Below are 22,222 nucleotides of genomic sequence, written 5' to 3'. Positions count from 1 at the left end.
GAATGCTAGCAGGCCTCATTTAGGGCTGGGAAATGGAATTATCAGCTGAGGTGACTTTATCTCTTTGGTATTCTCAGATATCCCATCTCTGTTTCTCTAGCCTCATCATTTGCTGCCTTACAAGTGGTCTCTCTTTGCTCCTGGTAAGAAATGACTAGTCCAGCCTGTGTGCTGTGTGTGTATGTGTGCAGGCACATGCGTGTGTATGAGTGTGAATGTAATACAGCAGGAGAAGAGAGAACAAGAAAGACTGGTGGTGGCGGGGCGGGGAGTGACGAGGTCACACAATCTGTGGCCCACGCATGGAGCTATGGGACGAGATACGCTGACAAAGGTGCAAGGGCAGCTTCTCAGATGGGAGTCAGAGTGGCAGTGGGAGGACATAATTGGTAGAGGAATGATCTGCATTATTTTTACAAAGCCTTTCTTGTACTGCTCTGTTCAACTTTGATAGTTAAATCCTTGGTTCTCCCCCTTGCCTGGAAGCAGTTTTATGAATCTTAATTGGCTTCTCTAGTTTGGGTTAAGAGAGTTGTATCTATACACTGATATATAAACCGATAGCTCTATCTGTATCTATGAATACATTCTAAATATGCATATTTAATTATTATTTATGTAAGCATTTTATTCCTGTTAATCGACTGGGAGTCATCTTTGTCAAATAAATATTTTGGTGTCTCTTCTGCACTACAAAAAGGAAAACATTGTCTTATTTCCATTTGTAAACTAATTACTTGTGCTTATAAAACTATCATGTGGTGAATATTACCAAGAAGAACCAGGTAGTGTCAGAGATAAGAAATGATGCTTCTCTTAGTAGAATGTAACTACCCGTAAGCTATGGGTTTCCAGCTCTTCTGACATGGTACAGTACCCTGAGTAAATATCTTTAGCAACAGACGTGCATGACTGGCCCTCATGTGAATTTTTGGAAATATTGCGTACCAAGAGGAAAACAGTAGAAATGTAGTCTTGATTTCACCAGAGGGAATATGAAAGATGTGGGTGATCTCTGGCTCTTGCCTTACTATCAATCAGTGCTGAGCTTTAAGTCTCTACTTGCTTCATTTTCCTCAGTGAAGGACTAGGCTGGAATCAATAATTTCTAAAGCTCTTTCTGGTTCTAGTATTCATGTGCTTTTTCGAATCTATAATATCTCAGAGAGATGATAGTCATATTTCTTAACAAAGAATAAATTGTAAAAATAAGCTGATCATTATTGAAGATAGGTGGCATATACATGGGTTCATTATAATATTTTCTTTACTTTTTTGAATGCAACTTTTCAAAGAGACAGAGACAGAGAGCCACAGCTATAGAGAATGGCAGCAATAATAAGGAAATGCTGTAAGGAGTAGATGAAACCATCCTAAAAAAACACAATACGTTAGTTTATTTTAATGAGTCACCTAAACAGGAAAAGTGATATAAGCCATAGAATATATTAGGAAATAGAAATAGAGAAATTAGAAAAGCTTGAAAGTCTCTTTGAGTCATTTCAGTTGAAATGCTTTGTCACTTTGTTACGAATGCCATAAGGTGAATATACATTACAGAGATAAGTGGTTCATGAATTTACCATCATTTTAAATTATGCATCAATGCCATTTAAAATCATTAGTTTGGAAAAGTGAGATTTGATTGTAATTTGCTATTTCCTATCATGCCCTGACTGGGCAAAGAAAGAAGCAATCTGGATAAGAGTTAGATTTCAGAGCAAAATTTACAAATGCAATGTAGTTGGTCTATAAAGTAGATAAAGCACATGGCATAATCTGCAATCAACTATAAAAGTTTGACCATGAAAATACCAATGAATTAATCCAAATTTTCAGCTGTAACACCAGAGCCCATAAATATTCTAAAGTCATATTCTGCACAGCTAAGTTTCTTCTAGGAATTAGTGCAATTATTTATCTAGACAAATGTTTATTGAGCAACCATTCTTTTTCAGAACTGTACAGTCACTTGAGGACCTTCAAGGTACAAGACCATATCTTTGCTATTTGAAACTGTGTACAGCTCTTTTCCTCTTGGGTCATCAGTGGATGTTTGATCTCACTTGAAAGGACAGACTCTTTCCTTGAAACCAAAAGAAAGTGGTGATCTTCCTTTCAATGAAAATTTTTAGAATCTTAAATGGGACCTTTATATTCCCAAATTGACTCTGCAAATTTACTAACAACTAACTCAACAGCTAAGCTTTTAGAAATATTGTTTACATTTGTTTTTCCCTCATCCAGGCTTCACTCTTCGACCTGCTGCATCCCGCTTCTATCTCTACTACACTACATGAGTTACTCTTTCCAAGTCACCAATGATCTGTCCTAGTCATTAAGTCTACTTTTTAGTCCTTGTCTTACTTGAGTTAGAAAAAGCAGCTGGTGCTGTTGAGTATTCTCTTCTTTAAGAAATGTTTTTTTTTTTCCCTTTGCTTCCGTGACGCTGCTGTCATCTGCTTCTCTTTCTCTGCTTCTGTGAAAATTTAAATTAAATAATGTCTTCCTAGGCCCCTGTTCTGCACTTGGCATTCCCCTGAGTTTCGAAGTAGACTCTCTTCTCTGTTCATGCTATAGGCTTGTGCCGGGCAATATAGCACCACTCCTGAAACCTCAGTCATCATCTACGGTGATTCCGAATCTCCATCTCCGTGTCAGACCCATCTCCTGAACTTCAGAGCAATGCCTTCAACCCTGTACTGGATAGTTTAACACTGATGTTTCTCAGATATCTCATATTCATCATGTTCAAAACAGAAAAAAACTTCATCTCACTCCAGAAAAACCCCAACATGTTGCTCTTCTAGGATTGCCTGTCAAGGGCAATGGCACTGCTACCTCTCAGGTGCTTCATCCTTACTCCTTCCTCTTCTTCACATTCTCTGCTTTCAGTTGAATACCAATATATCTGACAATTTTCTTGATTTTTACCACCTCTTTCTATTCTTATTATTTTTGTAAAGATTTCCTATCATCTCTTTCCCCGATGACTATAACAGCCTCCTAACTAGTGTATCTATCTATTCAGTCCAGTTACCTAGTTCTCTTCCAATCTCTTCTTCCCAGTTCAAAGTGGTCCTTCTTAATGCATATCTAATTATGGCATTTCTCTGATTAAAACACAACGGTGTCTCATTTTACTTGAGATGAAGTCACGGTACTTATGTAGCTTTAAGTGTGTGCATAATAATCTAGTCCTATGCATCTCTATCCAGTTTCATCTCTTATGATTTCCCTTTATACTTCAGGTCCTGCCTTATTGAAATTCTTTCAGTTCTTCCAGGTTTTAGAACATTCCTCTGATAGAATATATATATATATATGATCTCTTCTGCTAGGAACACTCCTCTCCCACTGCTTGCCTTGCATTTGGCTTACTTCTATTTACTTTTCAGAAGTCCTTGTGTCTTTTTTTCCCTCAGAGGCATCCCCTAATCCTCCAAACTAGGTAAAGTTAGGGAACCGTTGCAAAATATGTATCCATGATGATGACAATTATTTTGTTAATTTTTTTTTATGTGTCTAGGGTAGAAAGAGACAGAGACTACGTACTGTCTAAGGTAGAAATTATGCTTATTTGCTCATGATTGCATTGCACTCCTGAACCTCCATGCCTGACAAAGTACCTGACACAGTTTTTTTAGTTCATACTTGCTGAATGACTAAATGCAGAGAGAGAATAAAATTTGATATGTGTCATGTTTTCCCATGACCAACCGAGAGAAACAAGAGAAAGCCATTTCAATATAATGCTAAAAGACTACTTTTCACCTAAATTTTTATACCATATGGAATAAATGATATGCCAGTGAATAGGTGGGGGCCCTATGGAGCTTTTTATGTGTTTGAGCTTATATGACTCTTAACACGTAACTGTACCTATAGGAGGCAATCAATACAAAATTATTGAATTAATATTTTGAATAACTTTTATTTGACTTAGGGATGGAATTAAGCTCAATAAGTGCTGCTGATTTTATTCTTGGGGCCACTGAATGCACACGTAAGACTAAGAGGAGCTGTAATGAATATCAGACTAAGATAATCTTTGGGATACTTTCTCTTTCAGCTTTATGTATTTTAACTTACTAAACTCTTTTCATTCACTCTTTTCTTTTACTAGAAGTTACTTGTATCAGAAAATAAATATTAGTACTTAGCTATTTCAACAAAGTATGAAATTTAATATAATGCATGTGCTCTATACTTCATCCAAAGATATTGATAATGGGAATATTAAACAAAAATTGTTCTAACCATATATAGCTATAATATGTCTAGTTAAACAGCACAGTCTCCCCCTACAAACTAGACTCCTTGTATAGTTCCTACCTCAGGAATGGCAACATCTTTTTGGAAAAACTAAAAACTTAATCTATTTGATACCTTTTTCTGCCTCATAACTTAGGTTTATTTACTTCCTGATTATCTCTCACATTGGTCCCCTTAGATCCATTTCCACAGTCATTAATCTAGTTTAAGCTATTATCATCTCCTACCAGAAGATTTGTAACAATTTACTAAGGAGCCTCTCTGCACTAACATGTCCCCTGCCAATCCATTCTTCACTCAGCAGCCAACCCAACCAGATTATGCCCTGCTTAAAATCTTCAAAGGCTTCCCATCAGCCTTAAAAAAAATATTCCAATCTTTGCTGTTTCTTCTGACTCTACGGTGCTACCAAATTTGTTCTTTACATGTCCTAATCTAATATAGATTTCTGACTTTTCAGTTTCCCATCAATCTTTGCACTAAATTAGATGCAATTAGGGTGAACTTTTTAAAGGAAAATGTTGGCATAGCCCACAGGTACTCTCTGATAGGTTGGATTAGTCATTTGTTTAGACACTAAGCTTAAAATTTTTAATAAAAACACCTTAATGCTGTCCTCTGCCTGCCGTATTGTAAGACAGCACAGTCTTTCCTTTCAGACATGTTTTTGGATGACGGTTCAAGAGCTTCATGGACTTCTTTAGGATGCTCATAGACACTATGATGTAGATGAGCAGAGTCCTCAAATGGAATAAATTAATTGTTCAGGGGCACATAATGAGTTAGTAGCAGAAAGAGTGTATAACAAAGGTCGTTCTTCTCACATCAATGTTCTTTTCATTTTTTCATTTTGATTTGTGTTGGAACAGAGTATATACTCAAGAATTGCAACTGCGTAGGATAGAAAGAGAAGAATCAAAGAATTTAAATATTGCAAAATGTATAGATTTATCTGTAATAAAATTAATCTGGTTACAGAGTAATCTATTATTCTTGCTTTCAAAAAGCAAAGTATAGTATAAACTGGGAAGAGAAAGAGAAGGAAGGTGAGAGAGTTCCATGAGGAGGTCATTATACTAGAGTGAATTCTGGTAAAATGTATTTTTTTAAATTTCTTCCTCCATAAGTCAAAGCTTTATGTTTAATGCATTATTTTTATATAGTGACTTTAAAATTGGCTTGGTATTTTAAAAACAGATCAGAAGTGTGAACTATATAATTAAAATAGAATCAAAGTTATGCTATTATAATAACCTAAGCAAATATAGATAATATATAACTATTAATCTTACCAAGCACATATCTCAAAGAACAGATAAGTGTGGCTAGTGAAACAAGGAGTCAAAGAACATAAAGAAAGCATCTTTAAAATATGGAATAAAGGTTGTATACTTTACCACTAGCTTGCTCGGATGTTTTAACAGGAAAGAATTTTTTAATCCAATGAATTGGAAATGAGCTCCTATATTTGGCTCAGTGAGTAGTAATATGTAAATACAAAAGTTCAGCTGATTCACTTCCAGAAGGTATTCTTGGTATCCTTCCAAATTAGAATGGAAGAAATTATTATGTGGGTAAAACTGAAGATTTCAGATAAGATGCAGCTATTATATTTTGGCTTGCTTTTTAAAAAAGCTTCATAGACAATGGCCAAAACCCTATCAATCATATAAGAACATTTTAACATATTGAAATTTCACAACCATTTTGAAAAAAGTAAAATTAACCTTATGAAGAAATTCTTGTAGATATGTTAAACAACGCATTTTAAAAATAAAGCACTAAAGATAAAAATACCAAAAAATCCCATGATAATTGCTTATGAGTTGCTGGCAGGGAAGTGAATGTGGAAATAAACAATGGCAATGTGACAGGAGAATTGCTAGAAGGTGGTTGAGTCCCATGTACATGAGGGCAGAAAAAGGTTTCTTGAGTTTGTCAGGTTTCACAGAGGAAATGTAATTTGATTGATAAGCATAATTTTGCTAAGAGAAGTGAGGAAGGAAGTTAAAGGCAAAGAGCATGGAAATAGTGGAAAACCATTTTAAAAAATGTGAGAAAGAGAAGGGTGGGTACAAGATGGGTAACTAAATAAGCAAGGGTCAGAGAATTAAGACTACAGATCATGATAGAATTTTGCTTTCTATCCTGGAGTTGAAAGGGAAGCCATTGAATTTTGATCAGAGGAATAACATTTATCGAGTGCTTATTGTATGCCAAGATCTTTACACTATTATTTCATGCAATATCCATAAACCAGTCATGTATGTAGACATTGTTATCACATCCATTTTGTAGATGAGAAAACTGAGTCTCAGAAAGGTGAAGATACAAATTATAGCTCTACAAACAGTTACAGAACTAGGTTTCAATACAGCAATTGAAACTCCAGGTGGTTCTCTTAATCTTTGTGCTATACTGCCTTTACTTTTGATAGAAATATATAGATTAGAAAGGAGGAAGAGGAGATTGGAGTGAGGAGATTGGCACAGAAACAAGTCAAGGTATAGAAATACTGTGGAAAATGGGTGAGTTTGGATTGATTGGTTATCGGTGATAAAAAGGAAGGAAGTTAGGACAATGTTCAGGTTTCTAACTTGGCAGCTCTGTGGAGAGTGGTCCATTTTACAGCAACAGGGAGTGCAAGTGGGGGAACAGATTGAAGGAATTGTGGTGGCAGGAAATGACACATTCCCCGTAGAGCGTGTGGAGATGGAGATCCCTGTGGAAACCAGTGGGTGCCTAGAGAAGGTACTATGTGAGGACTGGAACACAGGAGAGATATGGTGTAGTAGTGAAGCAAATACTTAAAATTAAATCCAGACTCCTAACCATGATCACAATTATTTAAATTGGTGAAGTGGAAAGAAGGGACTACTGTTATTAACTCTTGCTTTTACTGTTGGTAAAACAGTCTTTGGGTTTCAGAATCTTTATCTGAAAAACAAGGGGAGAAGAGTAGATATTTGAAAGATACCTTTGGGAATTCTTTTTATATTTTCTGTACTGTATTATATAAAATCTCTCTGCAGGTAATCTGGAAATTTACCTCATTGACCACAAGGGGGAGAACTCTAATTCTACATTAAGTCATTTACAATATAAAATAATCTAAGTACTTGCTATATGAAGTTGGTGATAGGCTGTTTCATTTTCATTTGTGGAAGCTGAGGGAATTCAACGACTATAGACAGTTTTAATGGAATTGAAGTGTGGTTTTGTGTTGCTAAAGTTGTGATAAAGTCACTGAATGTAAAAATCTATTTGTATTTAGCAATAATTACCCATGAAGGAACCAGATGCCTCTTTAATTAAAATAAAGACAGTAAAATTTAAATTCACCCTGGAAAGGTTTTTCTTTCCTAAAAACATTATTTCAGTTATTCTTCAAAAAACTATAATCTTTCTGAAAGTCCTTGGTCACTCTGAAACAAATATTAGGTCATAACATGTCATTCTATTATAACGATATCCATATTAAAATAAAAAGATTAGAATAATGCTGGTCACACTATTTAAATGTTACATGTTCATTAAACGTGAGTATATGTTATATGTTCATTATTACATGAATGTTGAATATTATATGTTCAGTGTTTAAAATGTTAAAATATGTACTCTGGTTTTATGTAAAGTTTTATTGTAAGGAAACTATAACTCTCATTGGGTTGAGAATTATCTTATGAGATTTCCTAAGGTTTAATGAGCCACATTCTTGAACTTGACCAAATTCAATTACATTCGTAGAGTATGAATGTAATATTTCTGCATTTTATCAAATATTTCCAAACATACACAGCTAAATGAGTGTTGTTCTCATTAAAGATATAATATTAGTGAGCTGTACAGAAATCTCAATAATGCAATTTTTACTGAAAACATATTTGTGTTTCCCCTTAGAGTCAGTAGCACACTCTTTTAATATGTTCAGTGACAGCCAATCTTCCTTTGAGAGTGAGAGTAATACTTAAAAACAAGCATTTCTATGAACAAAAATTGAATATTAAGGTCACCAATCAAGTTAGAGTATACATTATTTGAGGATCAAAGGAGTAGATGTAACTAAAATATTTAAAATCCCTTTGATTTATAAACCTCTTTAATTCATCTACCATAAAAGAGTCACAAAGTGTTTTCAGCAATGATGTTCCTGGAATAAGGAGAAATCCTCCTAAGGTGGCTACTAGGAAGGGTTACTTTCATTTGAATAAACACATTCTAGTGTGTTCACAAAAATAAATAAATAATTACATAAGTACTGTAATTTATTTATAGTCATGTTGTGTTTATTTTCCAGTTATTTTCACAGTTGACACTTCATAAATCCTTTAAATGTAAAATAATAGTATACTAACTCAGTAATGTTATCATTTAGATATTTTCTATAACTTCCTCCAAAATGACTCAGATTTTTAATGTTTTCCTTTGGCTTGATGAATTAATTTTCTATCAATATTTCTCACACCAGAAAGTATTATAGACCAATAAAAGATCTATGCTAGACAGTGTGGAGCATACACATTTATTATTGCTTATATATTCAGTTTGGCACAGTGCTTGGCCCTCTAGTAGGTATTTACTATTAGATATTTAGTGAATATTAGTTGCATAAATGAATAAACAAATGATAATGAAGTTACATATATAAATATTATATAATATACAATTACATTTTATATCTATTATTCCTGTTACTTAGGAATATAATATTATTTCTGTTCATTATATATCATTGTTTCAGACTGCTGATAATCATCCACCCAAAACGTAGTGGCTTAAATAGACGTTAATTGTTTTCCACAAATCCGCAATTTGGACAGGGCTCAGTTAGAACAGCAGTCTCTGCTCCACTGCTCCATACAGTGTCAGCTGGTCTGGCTTGAAATCCAGGTTGACTGGGAGGCTAGAATCACCCGACGATTCACTCATTCACATGTCTAATGGTACTACTGGCTGTTGCCCAGGATCTCAGCTGCAGATGTCATCTGGAAAACTACTATTGTTTAGGTTCCAAGAGCTACCATTCAAATGATCAAGGCAAAGTGCATGACATTTTTATGATCTAACCTTGGAGGTCATGTGGGATCACTTCTGTTGTACCCTATTGGTTGAGGCAGTCACAAAAGTCAGTCTGATTTCAAGGGCAGCTGATGTAGAAGATACCATTCGATGGGAGGAATGTTAAGGTCATGTTGGAAGAAGAGCATTTGGGATGGAATATATTGCAGTGACTAGTTTTGGAAAATATAATGTAATATATACATACATGTATATATGTAATTTTATTTATAAATTGTACTTTTGTTCACTAGCTAACTTTAGAAAATACTGTTCCCAAACAAAATTTACCCTGTTAAAGGGACTCTGTCAGATCCAATGAACATTTATTGTTCATTTCCTTCTTCCTGTTTCTGCTCATTTTATGTTCTCTTACATATGCTCATCTGCCTTCCCGAAACTCTCCTCACATTTCTTCAAAGCGTAGAACAAGGTTTGCTTCTTTATTGTTTTTTTTCTATTTATTTATTTGGCCTGGAGAGCATTTACTCTTTATCTCCACTCATTTTGTCATTGAACATTTACTATGGATGGTGCCTATGTCTTTTTCACAGTTCAAAGAATAAATAACACATTGCTGAATAACATTAGGTATTTATTTTTTACTAAACTGATAAAATGTTTGTAAATTATATACTCCTTTTTAACCAGAAGAATTACTTCCTGTTTTATCTAAAATATACTCTTTCCGTCACTAAATTTAAATGAACAGAACTTCAAGTTCAGCTAAAAGTGAAAAATGTCATTATGTATCTAAATCTGTATTGCACAATTTAAAAATAAAAATAATCTTTCTTGAGATTTGATTCTTATATGGAACAAATGATGACAAATTATCTGCATATGACAAATTTAAAGTGTATACTGAAATTACTTTTTTTCAGAGACTGAAAATCAAATAAATAAAAAATGAAAATAACATTTTCTTCATTAATTTTACAGTCTGTTTCATAAGGTATTGAAGTATTTTTGCATATCCTTGAAGTAGTGAAAATATTAATGTCATTTTTAAACAATCTAAAATTTTAAATAATGCAAAAAAGCATTCATCCTGAGTAAAAGAAGGGAGAGACCAACTTGAAATAGGTCATTTAGAAATTCCATATAATTAACTTCTTTATAGGAAGTAACTACAAAAATAAGCTTATTTTCTGAATTCAGGAATCATGTAGAGATTACTCTTTCATTTGTGCTCTTAAAGTCTTTCAACATACTGGGACTATAATAATGATCATATCATATCATGTCATATATATTTACTTTAAAAAATAATTGCCTCGAACTTTAGATTGCAAGCAACACAAGGGTGGTGTTTTCCCTCTAAGTTCTGTACTGTGAGAACAAAATTGTCTTTCCTGAAATTTGATTCTATGTGATGGAAGCTGCTCATTGACTATTCAGAGGATTAATGAGAATCTGAATCACTGGTCTTTTCTCATCCATACTTTTTTAAAAAAATTAACTTATTCCATTAAAATGATGTTAACATTTAAGAACTTATTAAACCCTACCACCTATTAAAATAATGCAATAAACTTAATATCAGGACCAACATAAATTTTCAAGTTTAGCTCAACATACTCTGTAAAGATTAGTATATTACCTTTGTGCACATTATGGTGTTGTTTCTTTTTTTTAAAGAGAAGAATATCTTTAGAAATATTTTCCTTTTATTTATGTAGCATAAATTTCTTGAGAGATTTGACCACATCGACCACATCATCTCTCTCAGTCCTAGAAACGGGAAGGTGCAGGCCATACCACCTCGGAATCCAAGGTGATATGTATTGGTTTATTAAACATGTTTAGGAACGTTTCTGGGTTCAGGAATTCTTCAGATTTGCACAAGTACTTTATTATTTGTTCTGGGAGGAGTAATTCAGGTACGAGTTGGTGCAAGTTATCGCCTGGTCCTTTAGTGCCCACTTTAACTGTCTTAAAAATGTAGAGTGCTAGTTTATGAGTTTGGGTGAGAAACTCTGTGACGACCTCCTCTAGGGACTGTGACTGTGTCACGTCATCGAGATACATGACAGGCACTTTTATTACTGAAACATACCATTGCATGAAGATCCTTGTAGGGATGTTATGGGACATGACTATAATTTTCATCCCTTGGATAAAAAATTCTCTTTCATTCTTTTCACGGTTGACATAATCTAAAAGAATCCGGTAAAGAGTACCAGAGGAAGACTCAAGGATATGCAGAATAGAAGTAGGATATATGAGCAATAATCCTGTCACTGTTTCTCCTAGGTGATACTTTAAAATTGACTGGAATGCTTGTTCATAGTATTCGGTAATATCTTTTTTTTCTGTGTTGGCTGTTGTCTTGGCCACTAGAAACATCCTATGAAGAAGTAATTTCTTTAGCTGTAGTCTTAGCTTCTCCTCCTGAAAATGCAAGTAATTGCTACGTGGAACTTGAGGTGATAGAAGAGCCTCCAATTGGAAAGGTCTTTTGATTGCCTTTTGGGTATGGCCTGAGAAGGACATCATGAGTCCTAATTATTCTTGTAGATAGCTTATTGCAATAAAGATCATCAAGATATCTCTTCAGTGGTGAACTCTTATTTTTATTTCTTCTGACAAAAAGAAAAAAAAAGGAGTTTACTTAGTTTGTCAAATGCTACTGCACAGCAAAATCCCTTCCCAGGGGTATCAATGAACAGTGTCTTTGAAATGAAAGAGAATATTAAAACAAGACTCAAATTATAGAGATTTTAAAAAAAGTTTACAACTAAATAACTAACACACACCTTAGGAAAAACTCTCCAACCAACTGGGGAGTGGAGAGAAAAGAGAACTTAATCTAGAGAAGTCCACTCTGTTTTTGCTTACATTATTATTTTCCTCTTCAATTAATAGTCCATTTTTTCTTGGCCCTCATCCTTGAATCACACACACACACACATACACACACACAGAGTGTGAGAGAGAGAGGAACGTATCTGCTCACAGTCCCTGACAGCTGCATTGGCATTACATTAAAATGTCCTTTTATTCATGGAACGGTGATCACAGATTGTCCTTGATTTGTCAAGTTTTTAAAATGGTATTTTATGGTAATTCCCCAATTTATTTTATAAATTTAACAGGTCGATGATATTTTTTAAATCTGGGGATCTCTCAGTCCTAATTGGCTACTTTACCCTTTACCCAATACATTGAACGTTAACAATGTCGATTGGATAATAACAGTAAACTTTGTAAGTAACTAATTTTGATTGTCTTTTCAACAAACCTCAGAAACGGCTCTATTGCTTTTCTTTTTTCTGTCCTTTTCTTTCTTTTTTTGATGGGGTCAAATGAAAAATACCTTTATTTTTAACTTCTTCTTACAATTTTTTTCTTCTCTCCAGGTCAACTAAACATTTCTTTCTTTCTTCAAGTGCTTCTTTCTCTTACTTGTCCACAAGGTCCTACTTGCCCTCTATCACTCTTCCAACTGCCAGTGTGTCTTAGGTGCTCTCAGCTGTCCTGTGTTCTATTCTGATTTCCATAGTGCCTGAGCGAATCAGAATGTCAGTAGTGTTAAAGGGCCAGAGCACCCTGGCAACTCCCATTTCTTAAGTTAATGAGGGTATCTCAATAGATCTCAATATCACGAAAAAAGAAATGCGGGCTTCTTTTCTGGAATGGCTTATTGTTAGCCAGATGCCTTTGTAAAGCAGACATCTTCCTAGACATATTCTTTTCATTTTCCCCACAATTTAGAAAAGAGGAAGCTAAAGTAGGGAATAGTTAGTTATATACCTTGAACACAATTCAAACATACTCTCAATAACCTCCCTATTATGTCTACCTAGGGTAAAGAGATATTATAAACTAACTAAAGACTATAAGAACATATATCAGATGTTTGGTTTCCCAGTGCATATAAAAGTTATGTTTACACTATACTGTAATACTGTGTAATAGCATATATCTAAAAGATGTTCATACCTTATTTAAAAATACTTAATTGCTAAAAAATGCTGACCATCATGTGAGCCTTTAGCCAGTCATAACCTTTTTGCTGATGGAGAGTCTCACCTAGCTGTTGATGGCAGCTGACTGACCAGGGTGGTGATTGCTGAAGGCTGGGGTGGCTTTGGCAACTTCTTAAAATAAGACAATGAAGTTTACTACATTGATTGACTCTTTCTTTCATGAACAATTTCTCTGTAGAATGCTATGCTATTTGATAGCATTTTACCCACAGTAGAACTTCTTTCAATATTGGAGTCAATCCTCTCAAACCCTGCTGCTGCTTTATCAACTAAGTTTATGTAATATTCTTAACCTTTTATTGTCATTTCAACAATCTTCACAGCATCCTCACCAGGAGTAGATTTCATCTTAAGAAACCATTTTCTTTGCTTATCTATAAGAAACAACTCATTCATTCAAGTTTTGTCATGAGATTGCAGCAATTCAGTTATCATCAAGCTCCACTTCTAATTCTAGTTCTCTTGCTATTTACACCACAGTTACTTCCTCCACCAAAGACTTAACTCCCTTAATGTTATCTGTGAGCATTGGAATCAACTTCTCCTAAATGCCTGTTAATGTTGATATCTTGAACTATTCTCATGAACCATAAGTATTCTTAATGGCATCTAGAATGGTGAATCTTTTCTTGAAGGTTTTCAATTGCTTTTCCCAGATCCAGGAGAGGAATCACATCTACAGCAACTATAGCCTTATGAAATGTATTCCTTAAATAATGATTGAAAGTAAGAATTACTCCTTGGCCCATGGGCTTCAGAATGGATGTTGTGTAAGCAGGCATGAAAACAACATTAATCTTATTGTGTGTCTCCATCAGAGCTCTTGGATGAACAGGCACATTGTCAATGGCAGTATTATTTTGAAAGAAAATTTTTTTCTTTTGTGCAGTAGGTCTCAACAGTAGACTTAAAATATTTAGTATACCATGTTGTAAATAGATATATTGTCATCCAGGCTTTGTTGTTCCACTTATAGCACATGGGCAGAGTAGATAGAGCATAATTCTAAAGGGTGCTAGGATTTTCAGAATGGTAAAAGAGCACTGGATTCAACTTAAAGTCACCAGCTATGTTAGCCCCTAACAAGAGAGTTGACCTGTCTTTCGAAGCTTTGAAGTCAGGCATTGACTTCCCCTCTCTAGCTATGAAAGTCCTAGATGGCATCTTCCTCCAATCTAAGGTTGTTTCATTTACATTGAAAATGTTTGGTTTAGTGTAGCCATCTTCATTAATCATCTTAGCTAGATCTTCTGGATAACTTGCTGCAGATTCTACATCAGCATTTGCTGCTTTGCTTTAGACTTTTGTTACCAAGATGGCTTCTTTCTTTAAACCTCATAAACCAATCTCTGCTAGCTTCAAACTTTCTTCTGCAGCTTCCTCATCTCTCTCAGGCTCATAAAATTGAAAACAGTTAGGGCCTTATTCTGCAATAAGTTTTGCCTTAAGGCAATGTTGTGGCTGGTTTGATCTTCTATCCAGACCACTGCACATATCAGCAATAAGGCTGTTTTGCTTTCTTATCTCTTGTATGTTGACTGGAGTAGCACTCTTAATTTCTTTCTAGAACTTTTCCTTTGCATTACCAATTTGGCTAACTTTGGCACAAGGGGCCTGGTTTTCAGCCTATCTTGGCTTTTGACATGCCTTCTGTACTAACCTTAGTTATCTCCAGCATTTGATTTAAAGTGAGAGACATGGGAATCTTCTTTTCATTTGAACAATTAGAGGCCATTGTAGAGTTATTAACTGACCTAATTTTAATATTATTGTGTCTCAGGGTATAGGGAGGCCTAAGGAGAGGGAGAGAGACAGGGGAACGGCTGGTCGGTGGAACAGTCAACACACACACAACATTTATTGATTAAGTTCCCTATCTTATACGTATATGATTTGTGGCTCCCCAAAACAATTACAATAGTAACATCAAAGATCACTAATCACAAGTCACCATAACAAATACAATAATAATAAAGATGTTTGAAATATTGTGAGAATTACCCAAATGTGTCTAGGACACAGATACATGAAGTGAGCAAATGCTTTTAGAAAAATAACACTGATAGACTTGCCTGAGGCAGGGTTGCCACAAATCTTCAATTTGTAAAAAACACAATATCTGCAAGCACAACTAAAAATGAAGTACAATAAAATGAGATATTCCAGTATAAGAAAGTTCTTCCATAGGTTTGGTTTTCTTATTCCAAAGGAAATTGAAGTTAATTTTTAGAATAAAAGTTAATAATACCATACCTTAAGTTACATTTATGTGAGCTCTAAACTATAATTTTAAAATAAGGGTAGAAAATATCCTTATTTAATTTTTGAAAATTAAACCTTAGAGTATTTTTCCCCCCATAAGGTTTGTGTTATTCAAACTAATTAGCTGGTTTTAATAATAGACAGTGACAAATTATCCCAGAAAGTAGAAGCTGAGAGATGATTTAATAATTCCTTAATTGTGTGATTCACAAAAATTGACTATAATTTCTCATTGTTATTTACTCTGTCACTCCCTGAAACAATACGATCTTTCCCAAGGTACATGGAAACTTGTCATTGCCCAGTATAAGAACAGTTCTTACCCTCATTCCTCTTACTGCTTTGCAGAATGTAATTATGTTGACCACAACCTCTTTGATGGCCTTCTCTCCTCCCTTGGTTTCCATAACTCTGTACTTCCCCGAAATTCTATCCAAATCTTTATTTGCGGCCTAGCCCAGTTCCTTCTCAGACCCAACTCTGGGCAATGCCAAAGCTCTGTGCTCATCATGCAGATCTTTTCTCACTACCTCCTTGCCCAATTATCTCAGCACCATCTATGTTTCTTTTCTGTGAGGGCAGGTGGGTGTTCCCTGATGTCGCTCTTGTACCCACATTGGATGATTGACATTGCTGATTGACCATGGAGTGTTTACTGTTGAGTTTAACTTTGGACTTGGACTCTTTCTCAGTTTAAGTCTCATGGCAGATATAATGAGTTTGTTGAGTTTGACAAAGAAGAAAAAACTGAGTTTCCATTCCAATATTTTCTCTGTACAGAAGATTCCTAAATCACAATCTTATTTATAGCTCTTCTTAGATGCACGGCTACCCTTTCAAATTTTAAATGCCAACACTGTAATTATTTTTTTTATATTTCCCTTTAAAAAGACCCCATTTATGTTTTAATTAACATTTTTTTTTTTCTCTCATCTCCTAGGCCAACATCCTTGGTCTTATCTTTTCATGCTTCCTAAAATTTATTTCCCAGATCTATTCTGTTACTAAGTCTTTTTACTCATTTTAACTGTATGATGAGTTCTTGATTTTCCTGCCTCCTTCATAGTCCTAGCTATTTATTTGGATTATAATAAGAGTCTTCTACCGTTGGTATTTTTCTAGATTTTTCCACTTCACCTATTCAACTATGAGCATGAAACTTTAAGACCTTAAGATGCTAATTTTATGAAGTTTTCTGTTTACTTCCCCTTGATGGAATGCTAGGAGAGGGAGCACCTACCTTTATTATGTTCACAGTGATTTTATTTTATTTCCAATCCCCGATAATGTATTATATCAGATAGAAAATGGGAATATGCAATGGCAGGGTTTGTTACCTAACATTGCCTCAGTGAGAAAATTTATAGGGCATTGATATTCAGAAGCCCTTTTTGAGTGCACGAACTTAAACTTTTATTTATAGGTAAGAGTCTTCCTTTCATGACACCATTCTTACCTGCAGTATAATTATTCTACTTTTTTGCCCCTATACAAAAGAGCTCAATTGTGATTTTTCTCCCCATGCATGTTTTTTGTTTCCCTTTTATAACTTGGTTCCTCAATATAAGCCTAGTGGAAAATGATAATCTTTCATCATTATAATTTCTATATAAATTAAAAACTGTCTGACAGTTACAGTTTTGTGTGGTTCAACCTGATGCATTTAGAAACAATACTTTTATCACTACATATAATAGTTTGATCTACATTTTCCCAATGTATTTTTCCATTTCTCGATGCATTGTTAGTTGTTAGATTGCTTCTTCCAAATTTGCATTCATTGTCACATGGCTATCTGAGACATTTAATGCCAACTTACCTTGTTTACTTGACTTTTATCAACCTTACTTTTAAGTATCAAGAGTAAAAGTTTTGAGCAGATAGAAATAGAATCAACACAGTTTGATTGACTGGTATATGTAATTATAATTGTATACTCTCCTCTTAATGGATGCTCAGCATTTGAGTTTCCAGATGTCACAATCCTTATGTTGCATCTTTTAAAGACCAGTTATTTACCCTCAGGTGATGACACAAGCAGAACTCTTCCATCTAGCCAATGGGATAAGGAGACATCAATGTTTTTCCTCCCAAAGTGATCTGTTTAGACCAGATATCCACATTCAAACAACTGACAAGTGGCAGAACTTGAAACTTATTATGATAAGGAGTCCTCTTTTAATTATTCTACCTAACTAACCTTGTCATCCAACTTGTCTTACATAAATCTACAACATATATTTGTAACTCAAGTCAAGCAGTGAAACTTCATATTGACTAAATACTTTATGTTCTGGTTTTATTCTCTGGAACCAAATCTTTCTGAAAAAACCAACCTCTCAGCATCATTCTGTCTTTGTAAGGCAGATAAAAAGGATTAAAATGATTACATGCCAGTAATTATTTACCATGTATCATGTACTAGATGCTTTTACTTGTATTAATTTAATCTTTACAACAATTCTTTAAGGTAGACACATTTTGCCCACAATTTATAGAAGAAGGAAGTAAAGCATAGGGTGTTTAAGTACCTTACGTACATTCAAGCATCCTCTCAATAACCTCCCTACTCATTTTACTTATGGTAAAGAGAAGAGAAATTATTTCTTCTCTTTATCCATGGCCATAGGGTCATTCTTTAGTCCTCTATGACATGACAGTTCCTCTGGAAGTAGAGGATAGCTTGTGGATTGGATAAAGTAAATTGAAAGGTAAACCAATACATCATACCTGTCATTCAACAAAATTTATGTACTGTCTCTATCTTTTCATTCATCTCATATTTATCTACACCTTTGGTGTTTGCCGGGTAATATTATAGGCACTCTAAGAAACACAGACATGGAAAACAACTGGTTTCTAATTCTATGAGTTTAGAGTCCAGTAAGAGTGATGAGATGTCCATGAATCACCACAGTACAGGGAAAAATATAATAAATAACATGTGAATGATGTTCAGCGCTGTGGAAACACCGAGATAGAGAAGGTGGTTGGAGTTTCTTAGAAAGCTTAGAGGAAAAGTTCTTATTTAGGCACAGCCTTCAGGAAACAATTGGAGAATGGCTTTGTAACTGTTTCTTGGATTCATTTCTTTAGAACGTGAGGATGTGCATTTACAGAACTTCATTTCTGGTACCTGAAATACCAGATTCCACTTTAACCTTTCACTTGTGTTCATGTGCTAGAGAAACAGAAAACTCTAGATCACTTCCCCTAACTTTTTCTGTGTTTTGACATATCTAAATAATCAGTGTAAGAGAATTCTTGGTCTAAAGAAATGGCTAACAAACTTGGGTAGAGCCTTTCACTAAGAGCACATACATAAACTATTAAGTAGACAAAATACACTTGAATTAGCAGATCAAAGCAGAATGAACTTAGTTACCAAATCACTAGATATTTGAAGATTTATATAAAAAAAGAAAACTAGATTACTTTCTCCAGCATTTTCTCTTTGCTGAAAATCTTATGGAACAGTGTTTGGTAATTATTTATCAAGGACAGCTCAGTCTACTTTGTTATTCAATTTAAACGTTTAACGTATGTCTTCTATTTGTAAAAAAAAAAAAGTGCCAATACTGTGGAGAAATTCTTATGAATCCGTTATTTTATCTGTAGATGAAAAACTCAGTTCCATTATACTCAGTACAAGGGCCAGAGAGAAGAAATAACAAAGATGTTAACAATGAACATCAGAGACACAAAATGCTGGAACAATTAAACCTGGTTGCAAGAACGAGCATTTAAACTGGGCATAAAAAACAGATGTGATTTCTGTGTGGGTGTGGGGGCAGGGTGGGGAGGGTGGGGAATCAGGGAAGGTATGAACAGACTGTATCTTTGAAACATAAAGGGCTGAGGGCACATGTTACAGTGTTGGCAAATGTGGCACTTCATTAAGAAAACAGCAATAGTCTGGTTTGGCTAGAGGGTAGTTCTCAAACCACAGAATCTGAAGGTTTGTTATATTGCAGATTCCTGGTCTCTAGCCCTAAAAAGTTTGAGTTAGTATGCTTAAAGTGAAGTCTAAGAATTATTTGCATTTTAAACGTGTTCTCCCAGTGTCTCTACCTATTTCACTTTAAGAAAGAATGGGCTAGCTTGTGGTGACTTAAACCCTGGCTGTCTATTAGAATCATCTGGTGGGGAATTAAAAAAAAAACAGTTCCTAGTTCTTATTTAATTAATGTGGAAAGGAACTCTATCATATTTCTGAAAGCCTCTCCAGGTGAGTCTCAGTGTAGCTTGGAATAGAACCACTGGCGTAGGCTAGTGTAACTGCACACAAACTTCATTTCATTTCTTTAATATATTTTTTTCTGATTCAAGCTAGTTTTGCCCAGATAATGGCATTGTGACTTACTTACTTTTATCACCTTCTACCTTTGTATTCCTGCTCCTTAAATCATTATGCTTTAGGACATAAGATTTATTGAGCCTCAGGTCTGTAATCATGGGGACAATAAGTTTCAGTTACACAAAGGATAACATTTTAGCCTTAGGTGTGTTTCAGTTCCAGGCACATCAAAGCAGAACAACAACCCCATGGGCCTGGGACCAAACAGGATGGCACCTCAGCTGATTTCAGAACCTAACACAATGATCAATTACCACAGCCCCGACCAATTGTCCAATCAGTAGCACCCACACCCCCAACTCCCTTAGTTTCCATGATGACTGAGTTTTCCCTATATAATCAGTACTCCTAAAACACCTGGAGGAGCCAAGTTGGAGTAAGCATTAGCTCCTCTGTGTCTCCAGGAGTTGCAACTCCCTGAAAGAAATCCTTACTTTTGTTGCTGCAAACTTGCACATATCTTTCCTTTGGAGTGCAGGCAGACCTTTTGTTCCCGTAACACTAGTGGGTGAGCAGACAGGACACGTGGAAAGGAGCAGAGAGGAAGCTGCAGCCAGTGTGTGAAGGACTCGAATGCCGTACTCAGGTTTGAATTTTACTCTTTAGGTAGTAGAATCACTGAGATTTCTTGAATGCCTATAATCTATGTTTTAGAAAAGTGCCTACGAAGTGCAGAGGAATTAGAGATTGGGAATACTAGAGGCAGCCTGAGAACTTTTAAGAATTCTGCAGTTGTCAGATGAGGGCTCTTCTGCTTTTCGAAGAGTAAATTGGTTCAACTTTTCTGGAAAGCAATTTATGATATAGATCATGAGCTTAAAAATTTCATACTTTTTGATTAGATAATGCATCTTCCAAGGTACATATCATAAAGAAATAAAATTACTGACAAACATTTTAACATAAAGATGGTTATAGGAATGAAAAGAGAACTTTGAAAAATTGAATAGATAAATTAATTATGGAATACTATGGTACCCTGAGACCATTTTTTGAAGACTATATTAAATGCATGCAAAAACAGTTATTCTCTAAAGTAAATGCACAAAATTATATATAGTATGTGATACCGATTTTATTTTTTAAAAAGATATAGAAACCAGAGTAGAGAGAAATCTAGCTAAATGTTAAAATTGGTGGTATTTGGTGGTGATATTTGTTTTTCATTTTCCAAAACTTCTAATATATCTACATTATTGGCTGTTCAGAAAATAAATAACGTTAAAAACCACTAAGGTTGTGGTGACGTTTTGTGAAAGGTAATGCATGTGTTGCTGTTTGTGAGTCTGGGATAGTCTAATTTAGGAATCTGCTCATGGCTAGAACTTGTAAAATGGCAGATGCCGGTCCAAGTCGAACAAGGAGGATCAATACTCAGGGATCTTTGGGCCTAGTGACTGAGAATCAAGATAGGAAGACAGGTGAGAGAGGGAGCCATTATTAAGACATAGTCCAGGAACCTCAGTTCAGAAAAACCTTGCATGAAGTGAGATCTTTATATGACTAGCCTAAAGGATACACCTTTAGGAGAGAAAGCTGGGTTTTTAAAGATTTAGTGGAGTGGACAGTTGGAGCCTGAACTGAGGCAGTTACTAAGACTGAGGAAGATATTCAAGTCATCACCAGCGTAGGCATGACATGATCAACTGGATGTAGGAGATGACATATGCAAGGATTTAAAGATGACTCTGTGGGCTTGAATGTTAGTAACTGGGATGAATAAGGTGTTTTTTCGTTTGTTGGTTTGTTTGTTTGTTTTGCTAGAGATGAAAGAGGAGAAAGCCCAGATTTAGGAAGAAAAATAGCTTGTATATATTATGTGGAAGGGAGTTGCCATAGAAACATCCAGGTATAAAAAAAACTAAAGTCTGGAGATCTGGAGAAGTCTGGATTGTGATGCAAATTGCTTGTCATCTGCATTGAGGAAAGAGTTGATTGCTAAGATAATGAGAGAAGAAGGTAGAGAAGGGTACTACTATGTGGAACACCTAATTTTAAGAAGTGGGCACATGGGAACCAATGAAAGAGTAGACAAAACATCACAAATAGGCGGAGAACAAAGAAAACACTGGGCCACAAAGGTCAGTGTATCAATGTACAAGAGAAGTTTAAAAGTGGGTGGTAGTGGCAAAATTCTGAAGAGAGGCCAAAAAGCCTGAGGACTGAGGTGGCCTACTATTGGCAGCTACAAGTTTCCTGGAGATGTAAGAAAGTAGGTTCACTAAAGTGGTTGAAGGAAGCCAGGCTGCAATCATTGAGTGAGTCAATGCAGAATAAG

The 22,222-nt window shown here is 35.1% G+C and overlaps 2 protein-coding genes across 2 annotated transcripts in view; one reads left to right on the top strand and one right to left on the bottom strand.

The window, feature by feature from the left end:
* Window positions 1-22,222, top strand: part of ZNF804B (zinc finger protein 804B) — a 499,834-nt gene that overhangs the window by 37,819 nt on the left and 439,793 nt on the right. The gene's annotated exons all lie outside the window — the stretch shown is intronic.
* Window positions 11,068-11,829, bottom strand: TEX47 (testis expressed 47). The gene has a single exon (XM_011363993.1). The coding sequence runs from the start codon at window positions 11,827-11,829 to the stop codon at window positions 11,068-11,070; it is 762 nt and encodes a 253-aa protein (XP_011362295.1).

The sequence above is a fragment of the Pteropus vampyrus genome, unplaced genomic scaffold (genome assembly GCF_000151845.1).
Source record: "Pteropus vampyrus isolate Shadow unplaced genomic scaffold, Pvam_2.0 Scaffold4, whole genome shotgun sequence".
Classification (NCBI taxonomy): domain Eukaryota; kingdom Metazoa; phylum Chordata; class Mammalia; order Chiroptera; family Pteropodidae; genus Pteropus; species Pteropus vampyrus.
This window is presented reverse-complemented; position numbering and strand designations above follow the sequence as displayed.

Excerpts from the sequence above, each read along its gene's own strand:
- TEX47 (XM_011363993.1), bottom strand. The coding sequence starts at position 11,829 with ATGTCCTTCTCAGGCCATACCCAAAAGGCAATCAAAAGACCTTTCCAA.